The 24658-nt window shown below is 35.5% G+C and overlaps 1 protein-coding gene across 1 annotated transcript in view; it reads right to left on the bottom strand.

Moving 5' to 3' along the window:
* Positions 1-24658, bottom strand: part of AGPS (alkylglycerone phosphate synthase) — a 137776-nt gene that overhangs the window by 4173 nt on the left and 108945 nt on the right. The window contains exons 18-19 of the mRNA XM_079923555.1: positions 17779-17878; positions 15462-15519 (exon numbers count right to left, since the gene is read on the bottom strand). Coding sequence (XP_079779681.1) covers positions 15462-15519; positions 17779-17878 — 158 coding nt within the window. The remainder of the gene's footprint in view (positions 1-15461; positions 15520-17778; positions 17879-24658) is intronic.

Here is a 24658-nt window from a genome sequence, read left to right as displayed (position 1 = left end):
AGAGAAAATAAAGTTAACTAAAGAAAACATATCCAGATGAATTTGCTGGGTATACTACAGCAAAAATTGACAAGCTAGATATCCATAAAATATTTTGAGAACAAAAGCTTTTTAAAAATTGAGAAAATCTGAACTTTGGGCTTAAGAAAAAAATCTGGTTATGAGCTTTCCATTTGCATTTTCTTTTCATATGACTTTAAAATAAATTTGCATGTTCAAATAATTGTTATTTTCTTCCTATTATTTTTCCAGAATTAGAGTTATTTTAGGCACTAAATAAATCAAACACCTAAACCATTTTAAATTTAATTATCTGCTTTTATACACTGTATCACATTCCCCTTCTTTGTTTCTAAGTCTTGCTAATTTATTCTGAGAATAACGAATATAATCGTTAGCAGCATAAATTATATTTTAAAAGGCATTCAACGAAAATGTAACCTTTTCTAAGCAGAACTTTTATAAGAAAGGATATGTACTTAATCTATAAAAGAATTCTGAAATGTCAATTTGCTTTGGCATTAAAAAGCAAAGCAGGATGCTGATTTATCTATGGGAAAATGGATAAATCTTATTTACGGGTAGGATTATTTGTGGTTAGTACTTTTCAAATGTATTGTAATAATTGAATTCAAATGGTCATTTTCCACAAATGTTCATTAATGATCCAAAGTCATCAGCAGCGATTTAATTGGCCAACTAAAATGGGAAGCCTTCTTTCATTAAAGTATTCAGCCTGTCATTCTAAAATGCACTCTCATTTATCAAGCTTCAGTGATCCACCACAGCATCTCCCTTTTGGAAAACTTAAATACCATTTTAAGCTCAACTCAAACCGTCTTTTGTGTCCAGTGCTCCAGGAAACCACCAGTTGTCATTAAAATAATAAATAGCATGACATTCTCAGAAAGCAAAATATTTCTGCTTGGCTTCTAGAAATAAAGAAGCATTGCTGGTATTAAGATGAGGAAAAATGCTCTACAGCAGGAAAAAGAAATCTTAAATTCAAAAGAAAAATTCTGTTTAAAAGAGCTCTAAAACCAGAAGCCAAACAGTACAAACTGCTATTCATGCAATCTCTACCACCTAAAAGATGTTCTACCAGGTCCTCCTACGATCTCCCTAAGGGACAACTCACCGCAATGCCTCAGCCTTAGTTTTCTCATATGCAAAGGGATTAGAAGCTACTGAATCTTTTCACTCCAAATATCCTACGATTTTTGCACTTAGAAAAAGTTACAAATCAGTTATTTCCAGATTTGCTCCAAGGTATTAAAAGAAAAAAAAAAAAAAACTACTCTGTGAATGGTAGAAGTGGCATTATTATAAGCTACCAGCACTGAGGCAACTCAAGAGAGTGGGATAAAAAGCAGTCAATGCCAGTCTCCACTGTTATCTGTAATATAGTTTCACTGAATGTGTCCTGTGGTTATGGATGTAATTGTCCTGAAAAGACTGCAAACAACTGCTCCGACAAGATGGAGCACATTAGAACCTCAGCAGGATGCCCAACAGCTAGCTCGTCTGCCTCGTTTTACACCTCTAGTAATAATCCAATTCCACAAGGAGCTGAACCATCCTCTGAGAAGCCACCCAACAGCCACTGCATATTTAATGAAGTCGCTCACCAAGCGCTGGAAAACAGAAGGTGCTTGAAGTGCATCATTAGTTCTGTCAGAAGGATAATTTACACATCTATCTTGTCAAATTTTCTATGGTTTATACTTTTACAATAATCAATCTAACATACATTTGATTAGTGAACTAGAAAGTTAAAAAAATAAAAGGCAGTACAGGCAGCATAGCTGTGGCCCCTCAAAAACATATCTGATAAAATAATTTAACCCCTTGATGGCCTGATGGCAGAGGTCTGTAAGCTTCTTCTGTTAGTGATAACAGAATTTGAACTGAGGTCAGAAATCACAGTTTATGCAATTGAAGGGACTAGAAATCTTTTTGGATTTGCTTAACAATTTAAGTCAACTACATTACAGGATAAATGTACACAGAGAAAAGAGAGTTTAAGTAAAAACGCTTAATAAGCGTTTATAATACGAGATTATTGGAAATAGTCTTCATAAAATTCTAGAGAACCTTCTCTGGCTGCCTCAGATGAATTGATAAATTAAAAAAGCAACAATGAAACATCGAAGGCCCTAATCCCAAAGATGGGATCATACTTCAAAGTAGAAGACTTTTATTCTAGAGTTAAACAACAACAATAATAATGCCATTTGTACAATCTTTATTTGCACTGCTAGGCATTTTAGAAATTAGCTTATTATACTGATCTGGACATGTGTAACACACGTGTGTGCACAACTATATAGTAGCTGCTTACATATCTGTAGACTCATTTTCAGAAAAGGAAGCATGCCATACTAAAGGGGAGAATGGATGAATGAAAACAGCAAATAACAGGTGGCCAAAGACTACTTCAACATTCCTTGTATGTACAGTTATCCATGAAAAGTCATGTGTACCTTCATACCACATGAAGCTTATTCCTCTTTCCAGACCTGGATTACCTGATGTGGGGTATTCATGACTACTGACTCAGCTACACTCCTGTGACTTCTGATCCTCTAGAAGTGTAAACCTAGCTTGAGAGCCAACACTAGAGCTACAAAAAGCCAAATCCACCATTTTTGAAAATAAGAAAGAGATCCCGTATTCCATAATTCTCATTTTTTTCTACATATTCAATGCTCAAAATACTTAAGCCAGGTATTTAAGAGTCTTAGATGTATTTTTAAAGGTACAAAAATCATAGGCCAGCCAAATACAGAAAACTAATGGAGGAAATTCTTTGTCTGCTTAAATTAAAAGTGGAGTTCACTTTTTTACGATTTAATTTCTTATACTGTATATACAGACAGAATAAAATAAGTATTTTGTGTTTTTTCCATAATATACAGTACATTTAAAAATTATACTTTGGGGACTTCCCTGGCGGTCCAGTGGTTAAGACTTCGCCTTCCAACGCAGGGGGTGTGGTTTGATCCCTGGTTGGGCAACTAAGATCCCACATGCCTTGCGGCCAAAAAGCCAAAACATAAAACAGAAGCAATAGTGTAACGATTTCAATAAAGACTTAAAAAATGGTCCACATCAAAAAAAAATCTTAAAAAAAAATTATACTTTGGAACAGAGAAAATAGAAGCTTTTTGAAATCACAGGCTCAACAGTCCCCTTTGGATGCTAACAGCCCCAAGAAATAATATATTTTGTGGGAAGATCAACAGCAAAGAATGAACAGACATGTATATAAGAGGGATGGGTAATGGGAGTCTTGTGTGTGGAAAATGTGAACATGTTGGCCAGCCTAGCCACCAAAAATTATCTGGAACTAATCTTTGTGGTCTAAGGGACTGAAGACTTAGCAGAAACTACCTAATAATCTCATCTTAAAAGGGACACATCTAGGGTCTGCTAGCCAGAGTTCTTTTTAGCTAAATTAAAAACTCTCTGAATTATGAATTTGATTACAAGGCTGAAAAGACTTATTATACACTTATTTAAAAAACAAATCATGGGCTTCCCTGGTGGCACAGTGGTTAAGAATCCGCCTGCCAATGCAGGGGATATCGATTTGAGCCCTGGTCTGGGAAGATCCCACATGCCACGGAGCAGCTAAGCCTGTGCACCACAACTACTAAGGCTGTGCTCTAGAGCCTGTGCTCTGCAACAAGAGAAGCCACTGCAATGAGAAGCCTGCACACTGCAACGAAGAGTAGCCCCCACTCACTGCAACTAGAGAAAGCCCGCACACAACAACGAAGACCCAACTCAGCTACAAATAAAAATAAATAAAATGAATTTATAAAAAAATTAAAAACAAATTATGAAATGGGCTGTACATTTAGAAGATTACTGAAGCTGAAGCTCAGAAGGAGAATTTAGCCAAAGTTAAAAGCACCTAACCGTTATTGAAATAACAGTGTTTTGAAAGTTCTACTTTGGGCATCCTGGATACCTTTTTAACACTATTCTACAGGTCAGATTTAAAAAAGAAAATCTAGATTTAGCTTCTTGTATGAGTGATCTGAGCACTGACTTTGTATTTCAAGATTTAATTAATCCAACTAAACTACTGGTGGATTATCTAAGGAACTAGCGCTAAAGGGACACCAACCTCCTGTCAGATGAGCTTCTGGCGCCGTGCAACTTGATCTGTACTGATGAGAAAAGAGAAGGACAATGGACAATTTCCACTCTTTCTGGTATCTGGTGATCTGACTATGATGATGTTTCTTTGGGAGGGAGTGGCGTGGGGTAGAACGTTCAACCTGAAAAGAGGGTTTAGTTGTCCATCTGTTTGTGCTATAAGGCACTTGTGTGTGGGGTAGAGCATTCAACCTGCAAAGAGGATTTAGTTGTCCGTCGGTTTGTGCTCTAAGGCATCTGTGTGTGTGTGTTTGGCTTTGGTGGAGGTACATGCTGAAGCCAACAGGTTTCCAGCTGAGGGATGTGAATACCCAGCTTTTCAAGACACATGAGATGGGACTATGAATACCACGGAGTCTAATTTAACGCTTAGTGGATACTTAAAGTCACGTTTGATTTATTAAGTCATCTGACATATTTTCTACTACTAATGAAACTTCTGACATCAAGATGAAAGATTCATAGATAATTAAAATCTGGTATTATAAGATTTTTCTCTTATTAAATATTTTTATATGTCAGTTTTCTTTATGCTAAGGTTTTATCTGTGCAGTTTATATAGCAGCTCTAAGATCTTACAGATCCTTAAATAGGTCTTTAGAGATGATGAAATAGAAAAAAAAGCCTGAATTATCAAGGTAATAACAGATCACAAGAGCTGGATTCAATCTGTCTTCAGAACACAATCAAGTGCTAATTCTGCTAACATCCCCAAAAGATGGCTTGACACACTCAAAGTTTAAACCAAGTGGCAATTAATGCCTATACAACAGAGCTGAAAGCAAGTAAATGGCCAAATAACATGAAATAGATAAGGACAGTCAACATGATATGCTCCTTGAAGACTAGGGCCATGTTTTATTCATTTTTGTAGTCCTGTTGCATAATATAGTGTATGCCACACAGTAAGAATTCAAAAAATGTTAGTTAAAAAATAAATGTTGAACCACAGTTATCTGTAAGCCATTTTAGATAAGATGTAAGGATGCAAATATCCAGGGAAAGGCAATCTGGGTTTCCTTAATTTCCTTTGGTTTTATCTGCCTTGCATTCCCTATATTCTGACATTATTTCTTGGATATACTCAGAGCTATTCTGTATTAGCTAAGATAGGAGAAGGTATGTCACAGAACCTAACTCTCTTTTCCTTCAAATCTCTAGGAGCCTTTGGACTATATCAATAGCTCTCAACAGAGGCAATTCTGCACCCTAAGGGACACTAAGCAATGTATAGAGAAGTTTTTGGTTGTCATAACTGGGGCGATGTTACCAGCATCTAGTGGGCAGGGGCCAGGGATGCTGCTAAACATACTACAATGCACAGGACGGCTCCCACACAAAGAATCTAGTCAAAAATGTCAACAGTGACAAGACCAAGAAATCTCGGACTATATGTTTACAAAGGTCTGTCTCCTAGGAGCCCGAACAATTTCCATAAAAGCAACATATCTTCACTGCTACAACCAACTGGATTAGCAGTGAATGGCTTTTACTATAGCAAGGTGACCTTGTTCTAAATTTGAGGCTACTGACCAAACTGAAAGAAGTTCTGGAAAAAGTGGTAGACAGAAGTTATACTCTGAGAAAACCTACCATTAATGACAAATGCTAGTTTATTTCAGAACTTAACTCCTAAAGACTTGCATCTAATATCTACTGAAAAAAACTTTTAAGCCGTATTTGTGGGCCATTTTCCCAGCCAATGTGTGAAAATATATATGTAATAAAGCTTCACAGCACTGTCTGGTAGAACTTCCTGTGTCGATAGAAATGTTCTGTATCTGCAGTATTTAACACAGTAGCCCCTAGCCACATGTGGATATCAAGCACTTGAAAGGTGGCTGCTGCAAATGAGGAAATACATTTTTATTTCACGTTAATTAATTTAAATTTAAATAGCCACAAGTACTCTAGTGATTTCTATGTTAGACACCAAAGACAGAACATTAAAAATTAACTTTACCTAAAGTTACTTCTAACAGATCTTACACTTGAAAATATCTATTAGGATTAACTGTCTGCTAATCACCTGAAACTGACTATAAAAAGTTAATTATTCTCTAACAATATAATAATGTAGTAGAGGTATTCTGAGACTAACACCTAGCACTTAGAAGAGTCTTGGTCATAAAATTGCTAGGGAGAAAAAGTTCTCTTTAGAGGTCCAAAGAGAAGTGGTATTATCTAAGCCACCTACTCTCTCCTAGTGGCTGAGAAAATACACCTGAAGCTGGAAGTTACTACAGGTATATATAGCACAAGGTAAGAGATGGCAAACACAACATTGTCCCTGCCCTTTGTCTGGGACTGGGCATCTGTAATTGCAAGGGTAGGAAGGAGCAGGGAACAATACATTCTTACAACAGATTTTCTGTCAGCTCTCAAATCTGTTCATCCTATGACACAGCTGAAATAGTTAAATGCTCAATTACATCATGGATTAAATTGGCTTTTACAGTCTGGTCTTAGAATCTCACTATTTACAACATTGCTTCAGTGGAAAAATATTATAATCAACTTTAAGTTTTGTGAGAAAAAGCCAATAACAAAGAAGAAACTGAAGGAAAAAAAGTTAAGGGTAAAACAAACTTTCTGCTACCTTATGGTAATCTGATAAAGATTCAATATTGGAAAGGCTATACTCATCTGGTAGCTATCAAAAGACCAAAATCACAACCAGCATATTGACACTGATATAGTCAAGATACAGAACATATCCGTCCCCACAAGGATTCTTGTGTTGCCTATTTATAGTCATCCCCACCCCACACCCAACTCCTGGAAACCACCAATCTGTTCTCTATTTCTCTAATTTTGTCATTTCAAATATGTTGTAGAAATACTATCACACAGAATGCAACCTTTCAGAATTGGCTTTTTTTCACTCAGCATAATTTCCTGGAGATTCATCCAAGTTGCTGCATGCGTTAATGGTTCGTTTCCCCTTACCGCTGAGTCGTATTCCATGGTATAGACGTACCACAGTTTGTTTAGCCATTTAATGGTTGAAGGACATCTGAGCTTACTCCAGTTTGGGACTACTATGAGTAATCTGCTCTGAATATACATATACAGGTTTATGTTTTCAATTCTCTGGTATAAATGCCCAAGAGTATAATTGTTGGGTTGAATGGTAGTTACATGTTTGATTTTATAAGAAACTGCCAACTGTTTTTACAGAATGACTGTACCACATTATGTTCCAACCAGTAATGTATGATTGATCTAATTTCTCTACATCCTTGCCAGCATGACACTGCCACTATTTTTTTATTTTAGCTTTCTGATAGGTGGATAGTGGTTTCTCTTGTGGTTTTAATTTGCATTTCCCTAATGGTTATTGATGTTGAACATCTTTTCATGTAATTATTTGTCATTTGTATATCCTCTTCAGTGAAATGATTCTTCATGTCTTTTGCCCAGTTTCTAATTGAATTGTTTGTATTTTACTATTGAGTTTTGAGAGTTCTTTATATATTATAGATATAGGTCTTTTATTGGATATGTGGTTTGCACATATTTTCTCTTACTCTGTAGCCTAACTTTTCATCCTCTTAACAGTCTTTCACAGAGCAAACATTTTTAATTTTGATGAGATCCAATTTATCAATTTTTCCTGTAATGGATTGTACTCTGGGGGAACAGTCTGAGAACTCTTTGCCCAACTCTAGATCTTGAATATTTTCTCTTGTTTTTTTTCTAAAAGTTTTATTATTTTATGTTTTACATTTAAGCATATTATCTGTGTTGAGTTAATTTTGGCGTAAGGTTCAGATCAAGGTTCTTTTTTTTTTTTTTTTTAACCTATCAATGTACAATTGTTCCAGCACCATTTGGTGAAAAAGCTATATACCTCCTCCACTGGACTGCTTTATGCCTTTGTCAAAATTGGTTGGACATATTCGTGTGGGTCTATTTCTGAGCTCTCTATTCTGTTCCATTGATCAATATGTCACTCTTCCAATACCACACAGTCTTGATGACTGTATATTATAAGTCTTGAAATCAGGTAAATTGATTCCTATGACTCTGTTCTTTTTTCAGAACTGTTTTAGCCATCTAGTTCCTTTGCCTTACCATATAAATTTGAGAATAATCTTTTCTATATCTACTAAAAATCTTTCTGAAATTTTGAAAGCAATTGTATTAAATAGGTAGATCAATCTAGGGAGAATTGACATCTTTATACCATGTCGTTTTCTACCAATCCATGAACACATCTCTCCATTTATTTAGGTCTTTGATTTTTTTCATCGGCATTCTGTTATTTTCAGAACACAGATCCTGTATATATTTTATTAGATTTATGCATAGGCATGTACATATTTTGTTAATTTAAATGTTTAATTTGGAGCATATGTAAATGGTACTTGCATTTTAAATCTCAGTTTCTATATGCTTGTTGTTAATATATAGAAATGCAATTGATCTTGGTGTGTGCTCTTGTATTCTGCGATCTTGCTGATCTTGTTCTAGTAGATTTTTTGGGGTGGGGGGCAGATTTTCTACACAGACAATCATGTCATCTATAAACAGCAATAGTTTCATTCATCCTTTCCAATCTGTATGTCTTTTATTTCACACTATAGGTTTTTAACAAAGTTGATCTTTTGCTCATTATTTCGAGTAGTCTCTTTTTACTTTTAAAGTTCCTCATACTATTGGATTATGTTAAGACCACAAAAACTGTTAAGAGCAGCTACCCCATAATTATTCTCTGAACAATAGGAAATAATTTTAGTTAGATAAAGACATCAATATTTAAACTAAGACTGGTTATATTTAATCAAGGTTTTTTACTTCCTGACAAGGCCTTAGGTATAATTTTAGCAAATGAACAACTTAAAAACTTAAGTCGTAAATTGAAATTTAAATATATGGCTGACATAAACGCTGCTGTTTAAACTGACCAGCTCGTCAGTTACAAAAACAAGCACTATGAAGATTAAGTTAAGCAGGCTTTATATTTCCTATAGCCTCCAGTTCCAGACTACATCTGTTTTCTTTGATACACAAAACCAGAGTTAAAATAGCTCCATTTATCACAGCATGATTGTAGGCAGACAAACCAGCCTGTCTGTTTCCAGATAGTGAAAGCAACTGTTATTAATCACAATTACAGGCCAAACCCTCTAAGAGAAACTGCATCAATACTCTCCCAACCCCCAGCCCTTCTACTTTTGAACTCAAAAATGGTACTGAGAATGTCATGATACTGCCTGAAGGTCAGCAACTAAAGATGCTCCTATGAGGTTGCCTTGAGTTTTAAGTTCAGGATGCAAATTAAGGAAAATCTTTTCTACACATATAAAAAGCAATCTTTTGAGAGCTCTATTATTAACTTAGAAGGATAATTAAACCCATTCTATTTAAAATTTATATGGAAAGATTTCTGCTTTATGAAACTATATTGAATAGCACAGGATATTTGAAATTTACAAATTAGATGATTAACTTTAAGCAGAGAAGCATGTATGAAAATAGACATTTTTTATAGCAAATTTTGTTGCCAATTATGCTGCTCTTTCATACAGATTGTAACAGAACCTCCTATAGGGTGAGACTAACTGCAGGTTATAGATGAAAATATTAAGACAATTGTTGAATTATATTCCTTGAATATATGGGTCTTTTTCAAATAAACTATAACCCTTTCTTCAATGGTTAGAGTAGGGGGTTAAGAATACAAACCAGAGTTTCACTTGGTGCTGTCTACTGCTTTTATTTTTTTAGAAGACTACTGTTTCTTAAGCACCTACTATATGCAGGACACTTCTGATGCTTTATATACATTATCACACTTAAGTGTTACAATAATCTGAGGTAGGTACTATTCCCATTTTGCAGATGAGAAAACTGCAGCTCAGAGAAGTTATTTCCCTAAGGTCACACAGGTAGTTAAGTACAGAGCCAAGAGTCAAATACAGATTTGATTCCAAAGCCTATGTTTTTTCCCCTCTGTTTGTAAGCCTCTCAAACTTGCATTTGTTTTAAGATAAAGGCTTAAATGGAATCTTACATATATAATACATCTACGGAAGAACATTAAAATGGCTGGTGTTGGGCAGTTGTAGTGAAAGGCACATTATTTTACCCTACTTTTCCACTGAATAACTGACTCTGCTAATACACATTCTCAGAAATATTATGGAATAAACTGAGCCTTTTCATGATTAAACATGACCCTATATTCAAACAAGGCCTGATTATTAAACGTTTGAAGCTAAATTAGCAAGGAGACTAATGCCATTCTAACATGAAAGATTCAGAGATGTCTGAGAATTTGCAAAATTGCCCCAAATTCTGTGAGCGCTTGGACACTTAACTACACACGTAACATATTTATTGAGCATCTACTTCTATGTAGAACAGCCAGTCACTGTTCTAGGGACTGGGGAACACAGTGACGGACAAGATACAGTCAGTAACCTCATTGAACTTATTCGAATGAGGAACACATAAACTATACAAGAGAATAGGGAAGACGCCTCTAAGAAGGTGACATTTTGATCAGAGATCTTCATGATGGGAAAGTGAGCCATGCAAATAAATATCTGGCGGCGGGGGCGGGGGGAACAAGAGAAAGAACAGCAGGAAGAGACGGAATAAATAGCAAACGCCTTGAAGGGGGAAGAGGGTTGATATGCCTGAGAAATAGCAAGAAGGACACTACTGCTGGAGGGAAAAAGTAGTAAGAGATGAAGACAGAGAGATAAAACACACAATGTATATCCTTGAAGAACCTAATAAGGACTTCGGATTTTATTCTGAATGTGAGGAGAAAATAATGAATTTTAAAAAGATTACTTGGGCAGCAAGAGAGATGACAGCAGGGGAACAGGAGTGAAGGTGGACAGACCAATTAAGAGGCTGCAATTGTCCCAGCAAGAAAAAACAGTGATTTGAACTAGGGTGGTGGTGGTGATCCCTTCTGGTATTTGGGAGTCATCAGCATAAGGATGGTGTTTTAAGTCCTGGGACTGAAGTAATCATTGAGGGAGTGAGGAAACACGGAGGAACGATCTGGCTCTGGGCTGAGCCCTGGAGCACGCCAGTGTTTATAAAGTGGTTTAGAAGACAACCTAGCAAAGGGAAAGCATCTTCATTTTACCAGCACATACGAAATATATTTTGTGTTCAGGCTTACCTAGTTTCTTTTTCAAAGCCATAGAGGAATCCAAGTAGTTCAGAATTTGTTTACACACAGTCATATTTTTGACTGCATGAAAATAAAAAATATGAGAAATGTGATAGAAATAAAAGATTCCTATTTAAATGAGGCAGAACCTCTCAATAAATTAATATGCAATCAAACCTTGCTACATTGAAGTTCAAGTTAATAATTTCTAAAATTAAATTATTTCATCAACCTTGGAGTCTTCAACAAAAAAAGGCTTATAAGCCTAGAACCTGAAAATGCACATAAATTATACAAGGAGTTTTATTGTAACATGATCTGACCTGCATTTGTTTTATTACCTGATACTGCTGACATGTTAGAAACCTATAATCAGGAAGTATAAAAACAACCAGAAAGTCAAACTGACTTATGTGCAAGAACTGAGAAAACAATGAAATAGCTATGATGAGGAAATTAAAATGTTCATTCATTTCTGTTTTAACATCTAAAGCAGGACAAGCAACTAACTTAGTGTTAAAATTAAAGAAACAGAAGTTTTATATTTTAAAAGAGAAAGACTAATGTTTAGTATTTCTTCTCATATACTTTTAAATGCATGTGCCTCTTTTCAAAGGCTTTCAATTTCAATCTTTTTAGCTTTTGGCCTATTTTCACTATTATGTTCTTAAGTCAGAGGACAAGGACCCTGAAGCAGGATGAACTGAGTTCAAACTCAAATTCTGGCACTAACAACTATTGCTGATACTTTGAAGTTACTGTACACTCAGAGGCTTAATATATCTTCATCTGAAAGACAGGAACAATATCTACTCCACGGCATTTTGATCAGGATTAAAGGAGACTGTCATGCAGAGCACCTAGCAAATATTTACAGCTTTATAAATGTTAATTCCTTTCCCTATTTTATCTTCCTTCTCTTTGATGTTTTAACATCTATAGCATTTACATGTTTATTAAAGTCACCTTTTGAGTGCTTTTCAAAGAAAATGGGAGACTCTTGGTTAAAATATGATGATATCATAAACCTACCAGTTTTGATCAGCAGCCTTTTGAAATGCTATAATATTTTACTTTACTGGACTGTAAGATCCTTCAAGGGAAGGACTACCATTCTTTGAAATCCTATTGCCTAGTGGACCAGTAATATTTATAATGTGGAAAACATATTATACAACAATATTAAAAAGCATTAGGGGGCTTCCCTGGTGGCGCAGTGGTTGAGAGTCCACCTGCCGATGCAGGGGATGCGGGTTTGTGCCCCGGTCCGGGAAGATCCCACATGCCGCAGAGCGGCTGTGCCCGTGAGCCGTGGCCGCTGAGCCTGCACATCGCCTGTGCTCCGCAATGGGAGAGGCCACAACAGTGAGAGGCCCGCGTACCGCAAAAAAAAAAATAAAAAGGCATTAGGCATACTTGGTATCAAAAATATCCCAGGAGCTATTTGTATTTTTTGCTTTGGAATCAAGAATTGAATAATCATGATCTTTTGGTTAATTAAGGTTTATATCTTTTCAACTATTCTTTAAATTAATTTCTATTTGTTTACTGAATAATAAAACAGATTATTAACCACAGCTTTCACAAATAAAGTCTAAGTCTCAAATAAATTTGTACTAGAATTACTTAACTCTTTATTATTTTAAATTTGTGTGTATTTTTTTTTTTCCTGTAATGACAGCTTCACATATACATTATTTCAAGTATGTTTATGTAGGTTATGTTAGAGCCTGCTAAGAAGCTCTCAGTGTCTGGGGTGTACCTGAATAAGTATTGTCAACACTTCTGCCATACTAGACTTTCAGCATCTCATATATAGACACTATTGGTGGGACCTGAATATCCTCATAGATCCTAAAGGAGTAAAATGTCATTAGCAAGGAAAAAAAGCATTGGTTTGGCTTTCCTCCACAATGTTGCAGGTCATTTGGTCATTTCCATAACTTCTGTAGAATTTATCGCACTGTAAAGCTTAAGTAAACGAAGAACATCCTCTCACAATTAAGGAAATTAGTTCATATAACCCAGTTATCTAAATAACAATTAAGCCTCTGTTTCTTTCTATATAGTACAAGATTTGGCTATTCTCACCCTCTTGCAGAATCACATCTCTCTCATATTTACTATCACAAACATAGCTCCTACAGTTCCTGACCTTAAAGGAAAAAGTGCACTTGTTGGCTGCTGACATGTACCAAAAAGCAAAATTGTTGGCTATGGAAAGGAAAATTCTTTTTTTCTTCAAATAATTAATTATAGCTAAATTATTCTGTTTCCTCCCTCCATGAAATCAATTTAGAATGAAGAACATATTACTTAATGATATTATGTAATTTTACAAGTATACTTGTAAATTACATAGCAATATAGTGGCATCCTAAAATAAAATATACAAAAAAGATTTAAAGTAAAGTATATAGCTTTCTGAACATTTTAAAGGAAGGTGCTAAAATTCTAAGCACCTTTATGAAATACCTCATGTTTATAGTTCCAAAATTAGGTTTAGACTTTTAGATTAATCAAAAGTTTTTAATTTCACTTGAGACATTTCTAATATCCAGTTTCTTCCCTTCTTCATTTTTGTCGTTCTAGCATTCATTAGAATCTCCATCAAAAGGTAATAAACAGGAAAAGGAGGAAAAGAACAAATTCATTCACCTTAATGCTTATCAGTCAGCTAAGTTAGAAATTTATTTGTGGAGGTTAAGAAAAAGTAGAGGGAATGCAAAAGATTAAATTGATACAATGATGCTGGGAATTGTCTATTTCATTCATCCACATTAGCAATCTTCTTCAGGCCTGCCTGCAATAATGTCATATGAACACAGATCCTCCACAGCCCACTCTGTTTTCTACCAAAATTCTTTCAATCATCCTACAAACATGTATGGAGGGCTGACTGGGGCCAAGCACTGTTCTAGGTGCTGGTACACAGAAATGAAACAGAAGTCCCTGTCCTTATGGATCCTACTTACCAGTAGGAGGAGATAGCTAATCTCAAGAAGTATAAATATATAGCATGTTAGATAATGCTAAATGCTATGATGGAAAATCAAACAGGGAAACAGGGATATGGAGTATCCAGAGTAGGAGTATAAGCTGAAATTTTTAAATTCAGTGGTCATTTACCTTCATGAACTTCCCTAAAAAAATTTTTTAATTAAAAAAATCTACACATATATTTTCTAGGTACCAATTTATATTGAGGGATATATTAAAAACACTGGTAGATATGTCTAGGTAGATATAACATAGGTAGATATATCATAATTTTTATTACTGATGTGATCAACTCTCCAATAAAAATACTACAATGATCAAAAAGAAATACTAAAAACAGCATTAAAATCTTGAAAAAAAGATTTTTTCATATCCCGCCTTGATTAATTTGCTGAATTTTGGGTGGGCAGAACAAACAGCTATTCAATATATAGTACAACTGACTTTAGCTACATTCCAATAGTGGATGAAAAACATTTAGGTAGGGCTTCCCTGGTGGTGCAGTGGTTGGGAGTCTGCCTGCCAGTGCAGGGGACATGGGTTCGGGCCCTGGCCTGGGATGATCCCACATGCCACGGAGCAGCTGAGCCTGTGCGCCACAACTGCTAAGCCTGCGCTCTGGAGCCCGCGTGCCACAACTACTGAAGCCCACGCCCCTGGGGCCTGTGCTCCCCAATAGGAGAGGCCACTGCAATGGGAGGCCTGCGCACCGCAATGAAGAGTGGCCCCCGCTCACTGCAACTGGAGAGAGCCTGCACACAGCAACGAAGACCCAGCGCAGCCAAAAATAAAAATAAATAAAATAAATAAATTTATTTAAAAAAACAAAAAACATTTAGGTAGGTTCTTTTTCCCCCTTTAAAAATTTTTGCTCTAATGGTCAAATACCTCCCAGGTTTGCTGGGCTATCTTGGGTGACATGAAGTTCCTGAGAACTCAGAAGGCTGTCTAGGTTCTGTTATCTAGGCAGGCTTGTCAAATCAAGCTTCTGTCAGTTACTACCACAGCACAGGCAACCTCAGTGACAGACATAACAACTTCAAAGAGAGCCCTAGTGCTCTCAAATTACTCATATTATTACTCCCCCTAGCACTGTATCAAACCAAATATTTTAAACAGTAGGAATATTAGAAATTCTATCCCCAAAAAAGAATACCTCCGTGGTGATGCGACAGGCTCCCTCCATTAGCGAGGATTTCTTCTCTAGCAGCTGCCTGTATTTGGAAACAAAACAACAAATAGATCACTTTGAGGTGAAAGAGTAAGACCCAACTCCCAAAGGAGATACATACTTTCTGGGTTAAATAATAAAGGAGAAGCCTAATTTTCCTTTCTCTTAGGTTAACTGTATTTAAAGAGCAATTAAAATATGCAGCCTAGCTTTATAAGTTTTTTTCTAGTGAATAGTCGCAGTGTCTACAATTGTTACATCAAGATTCTAGAAAAGAAAAAAGAAGGCAAAATGACCAATTCATCAGCACTAAAAAGTTTTGTGAGGAGTCCGGTCCTACTCTGAAGTAAACATCTCACTATACCAACAAACATTAATTGACTGTATATGGTATGTCCAGAAAAGTACTAAGCAATTTACCTGGAATTACTCAGTTATTTTCACTAAAGCCTTATGGAATAATTTCAATTACTCCTATTTCACAGATAAAGAAAATGAGGCTTAGATGGTTAAATTACTCACCTAATATCATACAGTGGGCATAAGACTCAAGATTACTTACAAAGCTATCAGGGATTAACGGTAAAAACCCTTATGGAGAACATTTCTTAGGTCAATGCCTTGGGACAAATTACTTCTCAGGCTTATGGATATCTAAGTGTGAAAAAAAACACCTTGTTTTATCCTCTTAACATGTTAGGCTCCAACTAGGCTCCTTAAAGAGCAATAAGGTTAGAAAGATAAACACTTAAAGCAATATATAGAATGACTGAAGTACAGGGTGAAAGAAGGGTTACAGAAACTGGAATTACATTCAATTCATGAGTATGTAACAGATATGAGGTAAAATCCCTACAGTGCCTTGAACCTCCTAGAATTACTTGGGTGTGTATAAACCATCAGAGTTAGGCCACAGTAGAAGAGACCCTCCCTTCAGGAGGGACAGATGGACCACATCTCATTGCAAAGTAATTTATAAGAACCCTCATCACTGAGGATTTAGGGTTTTTCAAATGAATCATACATATGCTAGCCCTACTCTAAGAGACTATGTCTTCTAACAAATTATTTTATGTAAAGCAGTAACTACTTGAAACCAGCAGCACTTAGAGAATGGCTGTTTGGCTTGGGAAAGAAGGAACACTTTCATTTTTGTAGTACTATGGGGAAGGGGCCTTTGGGTAGCCAGAGGGCAACACCAAAACTGTTGTGGCCTCTCCCATTGCAGAGCACAGGCTCCGGACGCACAGGCTTAGCGGCCATGGCTAACGGGCCCAGCCGCTCCGCGGCATGTGGGATCTTCCCGGACCGGGGCACGAACCCGTGTTCCCTGCATCGGCAGGCGGACTCTCAACCACTGTGCCACCAGGGAAGCCCAGGACTCAAACTTTTGAGGATGATGGATATGTTCATTATTTTGATTGGGGTTACAATTTCACAGGTGCATACATAGGTCAAAACCCATGAAACTGTACATATTATGTGCAGTTTACTATATCTCAATTATACTTCAGAAAAGCTGTTTTTTTTTTTGTTTTTTTTTTTAAAAAAGGAGGCATAAGAGGGAGCCAACCATACCCTGTGGTTTGGGTCTAAAAGTGTGCCACTGAAAATCACCTTGTGGTACTACCTTTGGCAGGCAGGCAACAGAATTAACACTAGGACACCTGAGGTTTTATTTTTAACAAACCCCAGTCTCCTCCTGCTTCCTCCACAGTCTAGTCTGTTTCTTCAACCCTAGGCATACTTGTCATCAGAAATATTGACTATCAAACAGAAGGCGTTATAAAAATTAGACGCTTAAGGTCATTTAAGAAATGTAATAGAAACTGCTGGCAAATGAACCTCAAAGGCCTACATAAAACTTAAGCAAACAAAAAAATTATAAACCTAGAATTAGGAAATTACAGCAACATAGGCCAAGAGCTTTAGAGCCGCTGACCTCAAAAGCAGTCACCATATGGAGCTGGCTGGGCTGCTGAAGTGGTATCAAGGGTCCATATAGTCTTCTGTTATTTAATTTAATCAGGTATTATGTACTATAAGTAATATCCAAAGAATCACAGGCAACAGAACATTAATTTTAGAATATTAATTGTAATATGTATAGGGAATATGAATTTTAGACTTCTAATTCAGTATTCAATCCAGTGTAAAAATTATGCTTCTCATTTCTATGGGCTATCAACCAGGTAAACCACAAGTTATTAAAGACAGTCAAACTAAAATTCATAAATTGATAGTAAAGTTTACTTAAATTAATAAAAGAATGTAAGAGCTATATTCATGTATGCAAAATTACCTCAGTTTGTTCAAACACAGTCAGTGGGTCACTGATTCCCCTGTAGTTAAAGGCAAAGTAGAAATAGATACATGCACCTGCATCGTAAGTCTGAGTCACCCTAAAAAACAAACAGACAAAATCCCCCACAAGGCTTTAAGTGAAATCAGATTTAACATCTAGAAACTTAAAGACAAGATTGTTTGAATGATTTGCTTAAGCCATAATCTCATTCTCTACCCACCCTCTTACTCCGTGGATGGAAAATAGATTTGCTGGATAAAGGATATCTAAGAACTACTTGTACTATTTTTATAACTTTTTTGGTAAGTCTGGACTATTACCCCAAAATTTTTTTTAAATTTTAAGATAATGTAAATATTTCTCCAACTGGCCTGAAATATACAAAATTCCACTTCCTCAGAAGGGATTTTTTTTTTCTTTTTTAACAAAGTATACTGCAGTTATAGACAGCCCCAAAACAGACTACATGGAACTTGGTGATCCATTATAAGTCTTCTAAGCTTCCTCAAAGTTAACAGAAATACATATGAGAACTTGAAACTAGAAAACAAGAAAAATGTTCAAATACCAAAAATGATCAGACTGGGCAAAACACAGCACCTTCACCAAGTTCACATTATTAGTAACAACTTTGAAAACAAATTGAATGACATGGCCTTAAGAGAGTATCTCCAAAGGTTTTACACTCTAGGTCCCATATGTGTGCATGTTGTATATGTATTTGCAAAAGGTATCAAGAATGTTAGATTAATAAATCATATACATGATATATATCTGGGCTTTCAAAATGTAATTAGGTGAAGCATTTAAAAGGGAGCCAAGGTAATCACAGTCAAATCTCTGAATGCAATTTACAAAGGTTCCCACAAAGAAGTTAATTTAACAGAAAGAGCAAATACAGAGGAAATACTTTTTTTTTACTACACAATACAAACAGAATCTAATCCAAAATTTTCATGGCCTTTTAGGCCAAATGTTAGGTGCCTCAGAACAGAAGAAATGAACTGTTTAACAATGCTACTGTCAATTTGCCAGCTATGTTTTTCTTCTAGTGTTAATTCACCCATAAAAAAGATCCCTTGAATGTTTACATTTTAACTACCAGATTTACAAAGTTTAAGAAAAATTGGAAAACCATGTTAACTGCAAGGGCACTATCACTATGAATAACCAAATTTAAATAAATTTAAAGGATACATGAATGAAATGAGTTTACAGCAATTAGTAAAATATACATTACTCATATGAGAATCATTAATATCAATAAATAGAAAATATAACTAAATATTAATAGAACATTGCCACCTTCCAACAAATCCAGGAGCTATATTACACAATTCAGTTATCAGTAGATAAGGAGGCTTCTAAAATTACAACAAAGCTTGAGTGATCAGTATCTCAAACAAAGTAGAAATAACATTTTTTGGAAAACCTTAATCTGGGGCCATTTTAGAAAGTGACAGAACTAATACCTTTTAATAGATCAATTCTATCATTTAAGACACTTAAACACTAATGTCTTCCAAAATCATCTGGACAAGAGAAAGTGTGGCTGCCAAAGTCATTATATTATTCTTTAATTTCTGAAAAATTTTTTTTTTCAGAAATTTTTTGGAGTACTGTACTTATGTTAGACTCACTGGCTAGGAAGTCCTTCCCACAAAACTTCCTCAGAAAATTTAGGGTTAGAATTCCTATTCCAATATACAAAGTACCTTTTAAAAGACAGAAATGAAATAAATGAACTTAATAAATGCATCCTACAGCTGAATTCTTTTCCTTGGGATCTCTGATTTCAATGAGATCTATAACTATTTTAAATTAATTTCAGAATAGCTTTTTTAAAAAAACTGGTTTAAAAATTACATCTCACACATTCAACATTTATACTCAACACAGAATAATCTCCTTAGCCACTGTTAATCAGCTCAAATCAAACTACAGTTAAGCGTTAATCAAGTATATGCTATAAAAACTATATTTAAAACTCCTATTTAGCAAAATCATTCAATTAACTTAGACTTTGCACATTCTAAACTTTGGTTTTATAAGATGATCACAGAAGCTGAGCATTAGGCTTTAATCAGAAAATCCTTCTTAAAAAAAACAGCTATGTAATAAATGACATATCAATTCAGAATATGTATACCAATTCTATCTACCTGCAATACAATACATACTGAAGATCCTTAGGCCTTATAAGTACCTTCTAAAGAACCAAGACTTAAGTATTGTTACAGAAGGTGTCCTAAGGCAGAATATTTTACTTCCCAATAACTTTCAGTAAGTAGTGGTTTATCACAATGGTATTTTCATAATGAAGGGGGAGAAGTCTCAAGGGATGCTGAATAGAGAGGTAGGGCAGAAGAAGGGAGACAGGATAATATCTGTTAAGCTATCACTTGACAAAGCAAAAGAATAAAAAATCCTCAACTACACAGAAATAGATTCTATTACTTTAAATGTTTCAGATTTTACTATTAACAAATGACTTTTGGATTATTGGGCCTGTTTGTTTTCAGTTTATAATAATAAGAGGCAGACCAGATTGTCAAGAGAAGAACTAAATATCAACTTAGGTGATAATATAAATAAATATACTTTTTTTTCTTGCGGTTTAAGAACTTTAAGATAAAAGGTTCATTTTTAAAGATATGTCCAAATTAAAAAAAAAAAAAAGAACAGGTACATTTTTACTCCTTTAATTTGGAAAGCTTCTCTCCAAGATCAGTCACTAAGCTACCAGTAGCGTTACCATGTTATAAGTTTTTTATTAAACAGAACAAGGCCCCTTTTTCCCCTCCTTCAGATATAATCGAATGCCCAGCCAATAATCTCTAAAATCCACATTTTAAGCCTTTACATTCTACCCCAAATATACTTGTTCTAAAAGATGTTAATACACACACTTGACTTAGTATTTCCTAAAATGTTCTTCAAACCATGTCTCTCCCACAAAGAAGCATAAAAGACTATTTCAAGGATACTCTTCTGATTGATGTGAACAGTTATGGTATAAGAAAGATGCTTTCCTCACATCTCATGTAAGAATTTTGTTGTCATACCCAGCAAAAGCACAATCTAATATTCACAGAAAGATAGACAAGATGAAAAGGCAGAGGGCTATGTACCAGATGAAGGAACAAGATAAAACCCCAGAAAAACAACTGAATGAAGTGGAGATAGGCAACCTTCCAGAAAAAGACTTCAGAATAATAATAGTGAAGATGAACCAGGACCTCGGAAAAAGAATGGAGACAAAGATCGAGAAGATGCAAAAACTGTTTAACACAGACCAAGAAGAATTAAAGAACAAACAAACAGAGATGAGCAATACAATAACTGAAATGAAAACTACACTAGAAGGAATCAATAGCAGAATAACTGAGGCAGAAGAACAGATAAGTGACCTGGAAGACAGAATGGTGGAAATCACTGCTGTGGAACAGACTAAAGAAAAAAGAAAGAAAAGATATGAAGACAGCCTAAGAGACCTCTGGGACAACATTAAACACAACAACATTTGCATTATAGGGGTCCCAGAAGGAGAAGAAAGAGAGAAAGGACCAGATAAAATACGTGAAGAGATTATAGTCGAAAACACCCCTAACATGGGAAAGGAAATAGCCACCAAGGTCCAGGAAGCGCAGAGAGTCCCATACAGGATAAAACCAAGGAGAAACATGCCGAGACACACAGTAATCAAATTGGCAAAAATTAAAGACAAAGAAAAGTTATTGAAAGCAGCAAGGGAAAAACGACAAATAACATACAAGGGAACTCCCATAAGGTTAACAAATGATTTCTCAGGAGAAACTCTACAAGCCAGAAGGGAGTAGCATGATATACTTAAAGTGATGAAAGGGAAGAACCTACAACGAATATTACTTTACCGGCAAGGATCTCATTCAGATTTGATGGAGAAATCAAAAGCTTTACAGACAAGCAAAATCTAAGAGAATTCAGCACCATCAAACCAGCTCTACAACAAATGCTAAAGGAACTTCTCTAAGCGGGAAACACAAGAGAAGAAAAGGACCTACAAAAACAAACCCAAAACAATTAAGAATATGGTGACAGGAACATACATATCAATAATTACCTTAAACATAAATGGATTAAATGCTCCAACCAAAAGACAAAGGCTTGCTGAAAGGATACAAAAATAAGACCCATCTATATGCTGTCTACAAGAGACCCACTTCAGACCTAGAGACACCCACTTCAGACCTAGAGACACATACAGACTGAAAGTGAGGGGATGGAAAAAGATATTCATTGCAAATGGAAATCAAAAGAAAGCTGGAGTAGCAATACTCATATCCAATAAAATAGACTTTAAAATAAGGAATGTTACAAGAGACAAGGAAGGACACTACATAATGATCAAGGGATCAATCCAAGAAGAAGATATAACAATTATAAATATATATGCACCCCAACATAGGAGCACCTCAATACATGAGGCAACTGCTAACAGCTCTAAAAGAGGAAATCGACAGTAACACAATAATAGTGGAGGACTTTAACACCTCACTTACACCAATGGACAGATCATCCAAAATGAAAATAAATAAGGAAACAGAAGTTTTAAATGATACAATAGACCAGATAGATTTAATTGATATTTATAGGACATTCCATACCAAAACTGCAGATTACACTTTCTTCTCAAATGCGCACAGAACATTCTCCAAGATAGATCACATCTTGTGTCACAAATCAAGCCTCAGTAAATTTAAGAAAGTTGAAATCACATCAAGCATGTTTTCTGACAACAACGCTATGAGATTAGAGATCAATTACAGGGAAAAAAACCATAAAAAACACAAAACAAATGGAGGCTAAACTATACATTACTAAATAACCAAGAGATCACTGAAGAAATCAAAGAGGAAAACAAAAAATACCTAGAGACAAATGACAATGAAAACCCGATGATCCAAAACCTATGGGATGCAGCAAAAGCTGTTCTAAGAGGGAAATTTATAGCTACACAAGCCTACCTCAAGAAACAAGAAAAATCTCAAATAAACAATCTAACCTTACACCTAAAGGAACAAGAGAAAGAAGAACAAACAAAACCCAAAGTTAGGAGAAGGAAAGAAATCATAAAGATCAGAGAAGAAATAAATGAAAGAGAAACAAAGAAGACAATAGCAAAGATCAATAAAACTAAAAGCTGGTTCTTTGAGAAGATAAACAAAATTGATAAACCATTAGCCAGACTCATCAAGAAAAAGAGGGAGAGCACTCAAATTAATAAAATTAGAAATGAAAAAGGAGAAGTTACCACAGACACCGCAGAAATACATAGCATCCTAAGAGACTACTACAAGCAACTCTATGCACATAAAATGGACAACCTGGAAGAAATGGACAAGTTCTTAGAAAGGTATAACCTTCCAAGACTGAACCAGGAAGAAATAGAAAATATGAACACACCAATCACAAGTAATGAAATTGAAACTGTGATGAAAAATCTTCCAACAAACAAAAGTCCAGGAAACATGGCTTCACAGGTGAATTCTATCAAACATTCAGAGAAGAGCTAATACCCATCCTTCTCAAACTGTTCCAAAAAATTGCAGAGGAAGGAACACTCCCAAAGTCATTCTATGAGGCCACCGTCACCCATGATACCAAAACCAGACAAAGATACTACAAATAAAGACAATTACAGACCAATATCACTGATGAATATAGATGCAAAAATGCTCAGCAAAATACTAGCAAACAGAATCCAACAACACATTAAAGGGATCATACACCATGATCAAGTGGGATTTATCGCAGGGATGCAAGGATTCTTCAATATATGCAAATCAATCAATGTGATAACAAACTGAAGAATAAAAACCATATGATCATCTTAATAGACACAGAAAAAGCTTCTGACAAAATTCAACACCCATTTATGATAAAAACTCTCTAGAAAGTGGGCACAGAGGGAACCTACCTCAACATAATAAAGGCCATATACGACAAACCCACAGCAAACATCATCCTTAATGGTGAAAAACTGAAAGCATTTCCTCTAAGATCAGGAACAAGACAAGGATGTCCACTCTCACCACTATTATTCAACACAGTTTTTGAAGTCCTAGCCACAGCAATCAGAGAAGAAAAAGAAATAAAAGGAATACAAATCGGAAAAGAAGAAGTAAAACTGTCACTGTTTGCAGATGACATGATACTATACATAGAGAATCCTAAAGATGTCATCAGAAAACTACTGGAGCTAATCAATGAATTTGGTTAAGCTGCAGGATACAAAATTAATGCACAGAAATCTCTGGCATTCCTATACACTAATGATGAAAAATCTGAAAGAGCAATTAAGGAAACACTCCCATTTACCACTGCAACAAAAAGAATAAAATACCTAGGAATAAACCTACCTAGGGAGACAAAGACCTGTATGCAGAAAACTATAAGACACTGATGAAAGAAATTAAAGATGATACCAACAGATGGAGAGATATACCATGTTCTTGGATTGGAAGAAGCCATATTGTGAAAATGACTATACTACCCAAAGCAATCTACAGATTCAGTGTAATCCCTATCAAATTACCAATAGCATTTTTTATGGAACTAGAACAAAAAATCTTAAAATTTGTATGGAGACACAAAAGACCCTGAAGAGCCAAAGCAGTCTTGAGAGAAAAAAACAGAGCTGGAGGAATCAGACTCCCTGACTTCAGACTATACTACAAAGCTACAGTAATCAAGACAATATGGTACTGGCACAAAAACAGAAATATAGATCAATGGAACAGGATAGAAAGCCCAGAGATAAACCCACACACCTATGGTCAACTAATCTATGACAAAGGAGGCAAGGATATACAATGGATAAAAGACAGTCTCTTCA

This window comes from Stenella coeruleoalba (genome assembly GCF_951394435.1).
Source record: "Stenella coeruleoalba genome assembly, chromosome: 6".
In the NCBI taxonomy this organism is placed as follows: Eukaryota; Metazoa; Chordata; class Mammalia; order Artiodactyla; family Delphinidae; genus Stenella; species Stenella coeruleoalba.
The sequence above is the reverse complement of the archived record's forward strand: the minus strand, read 5'-3'. Positions and strand labels throughout refer to the sequence as shown.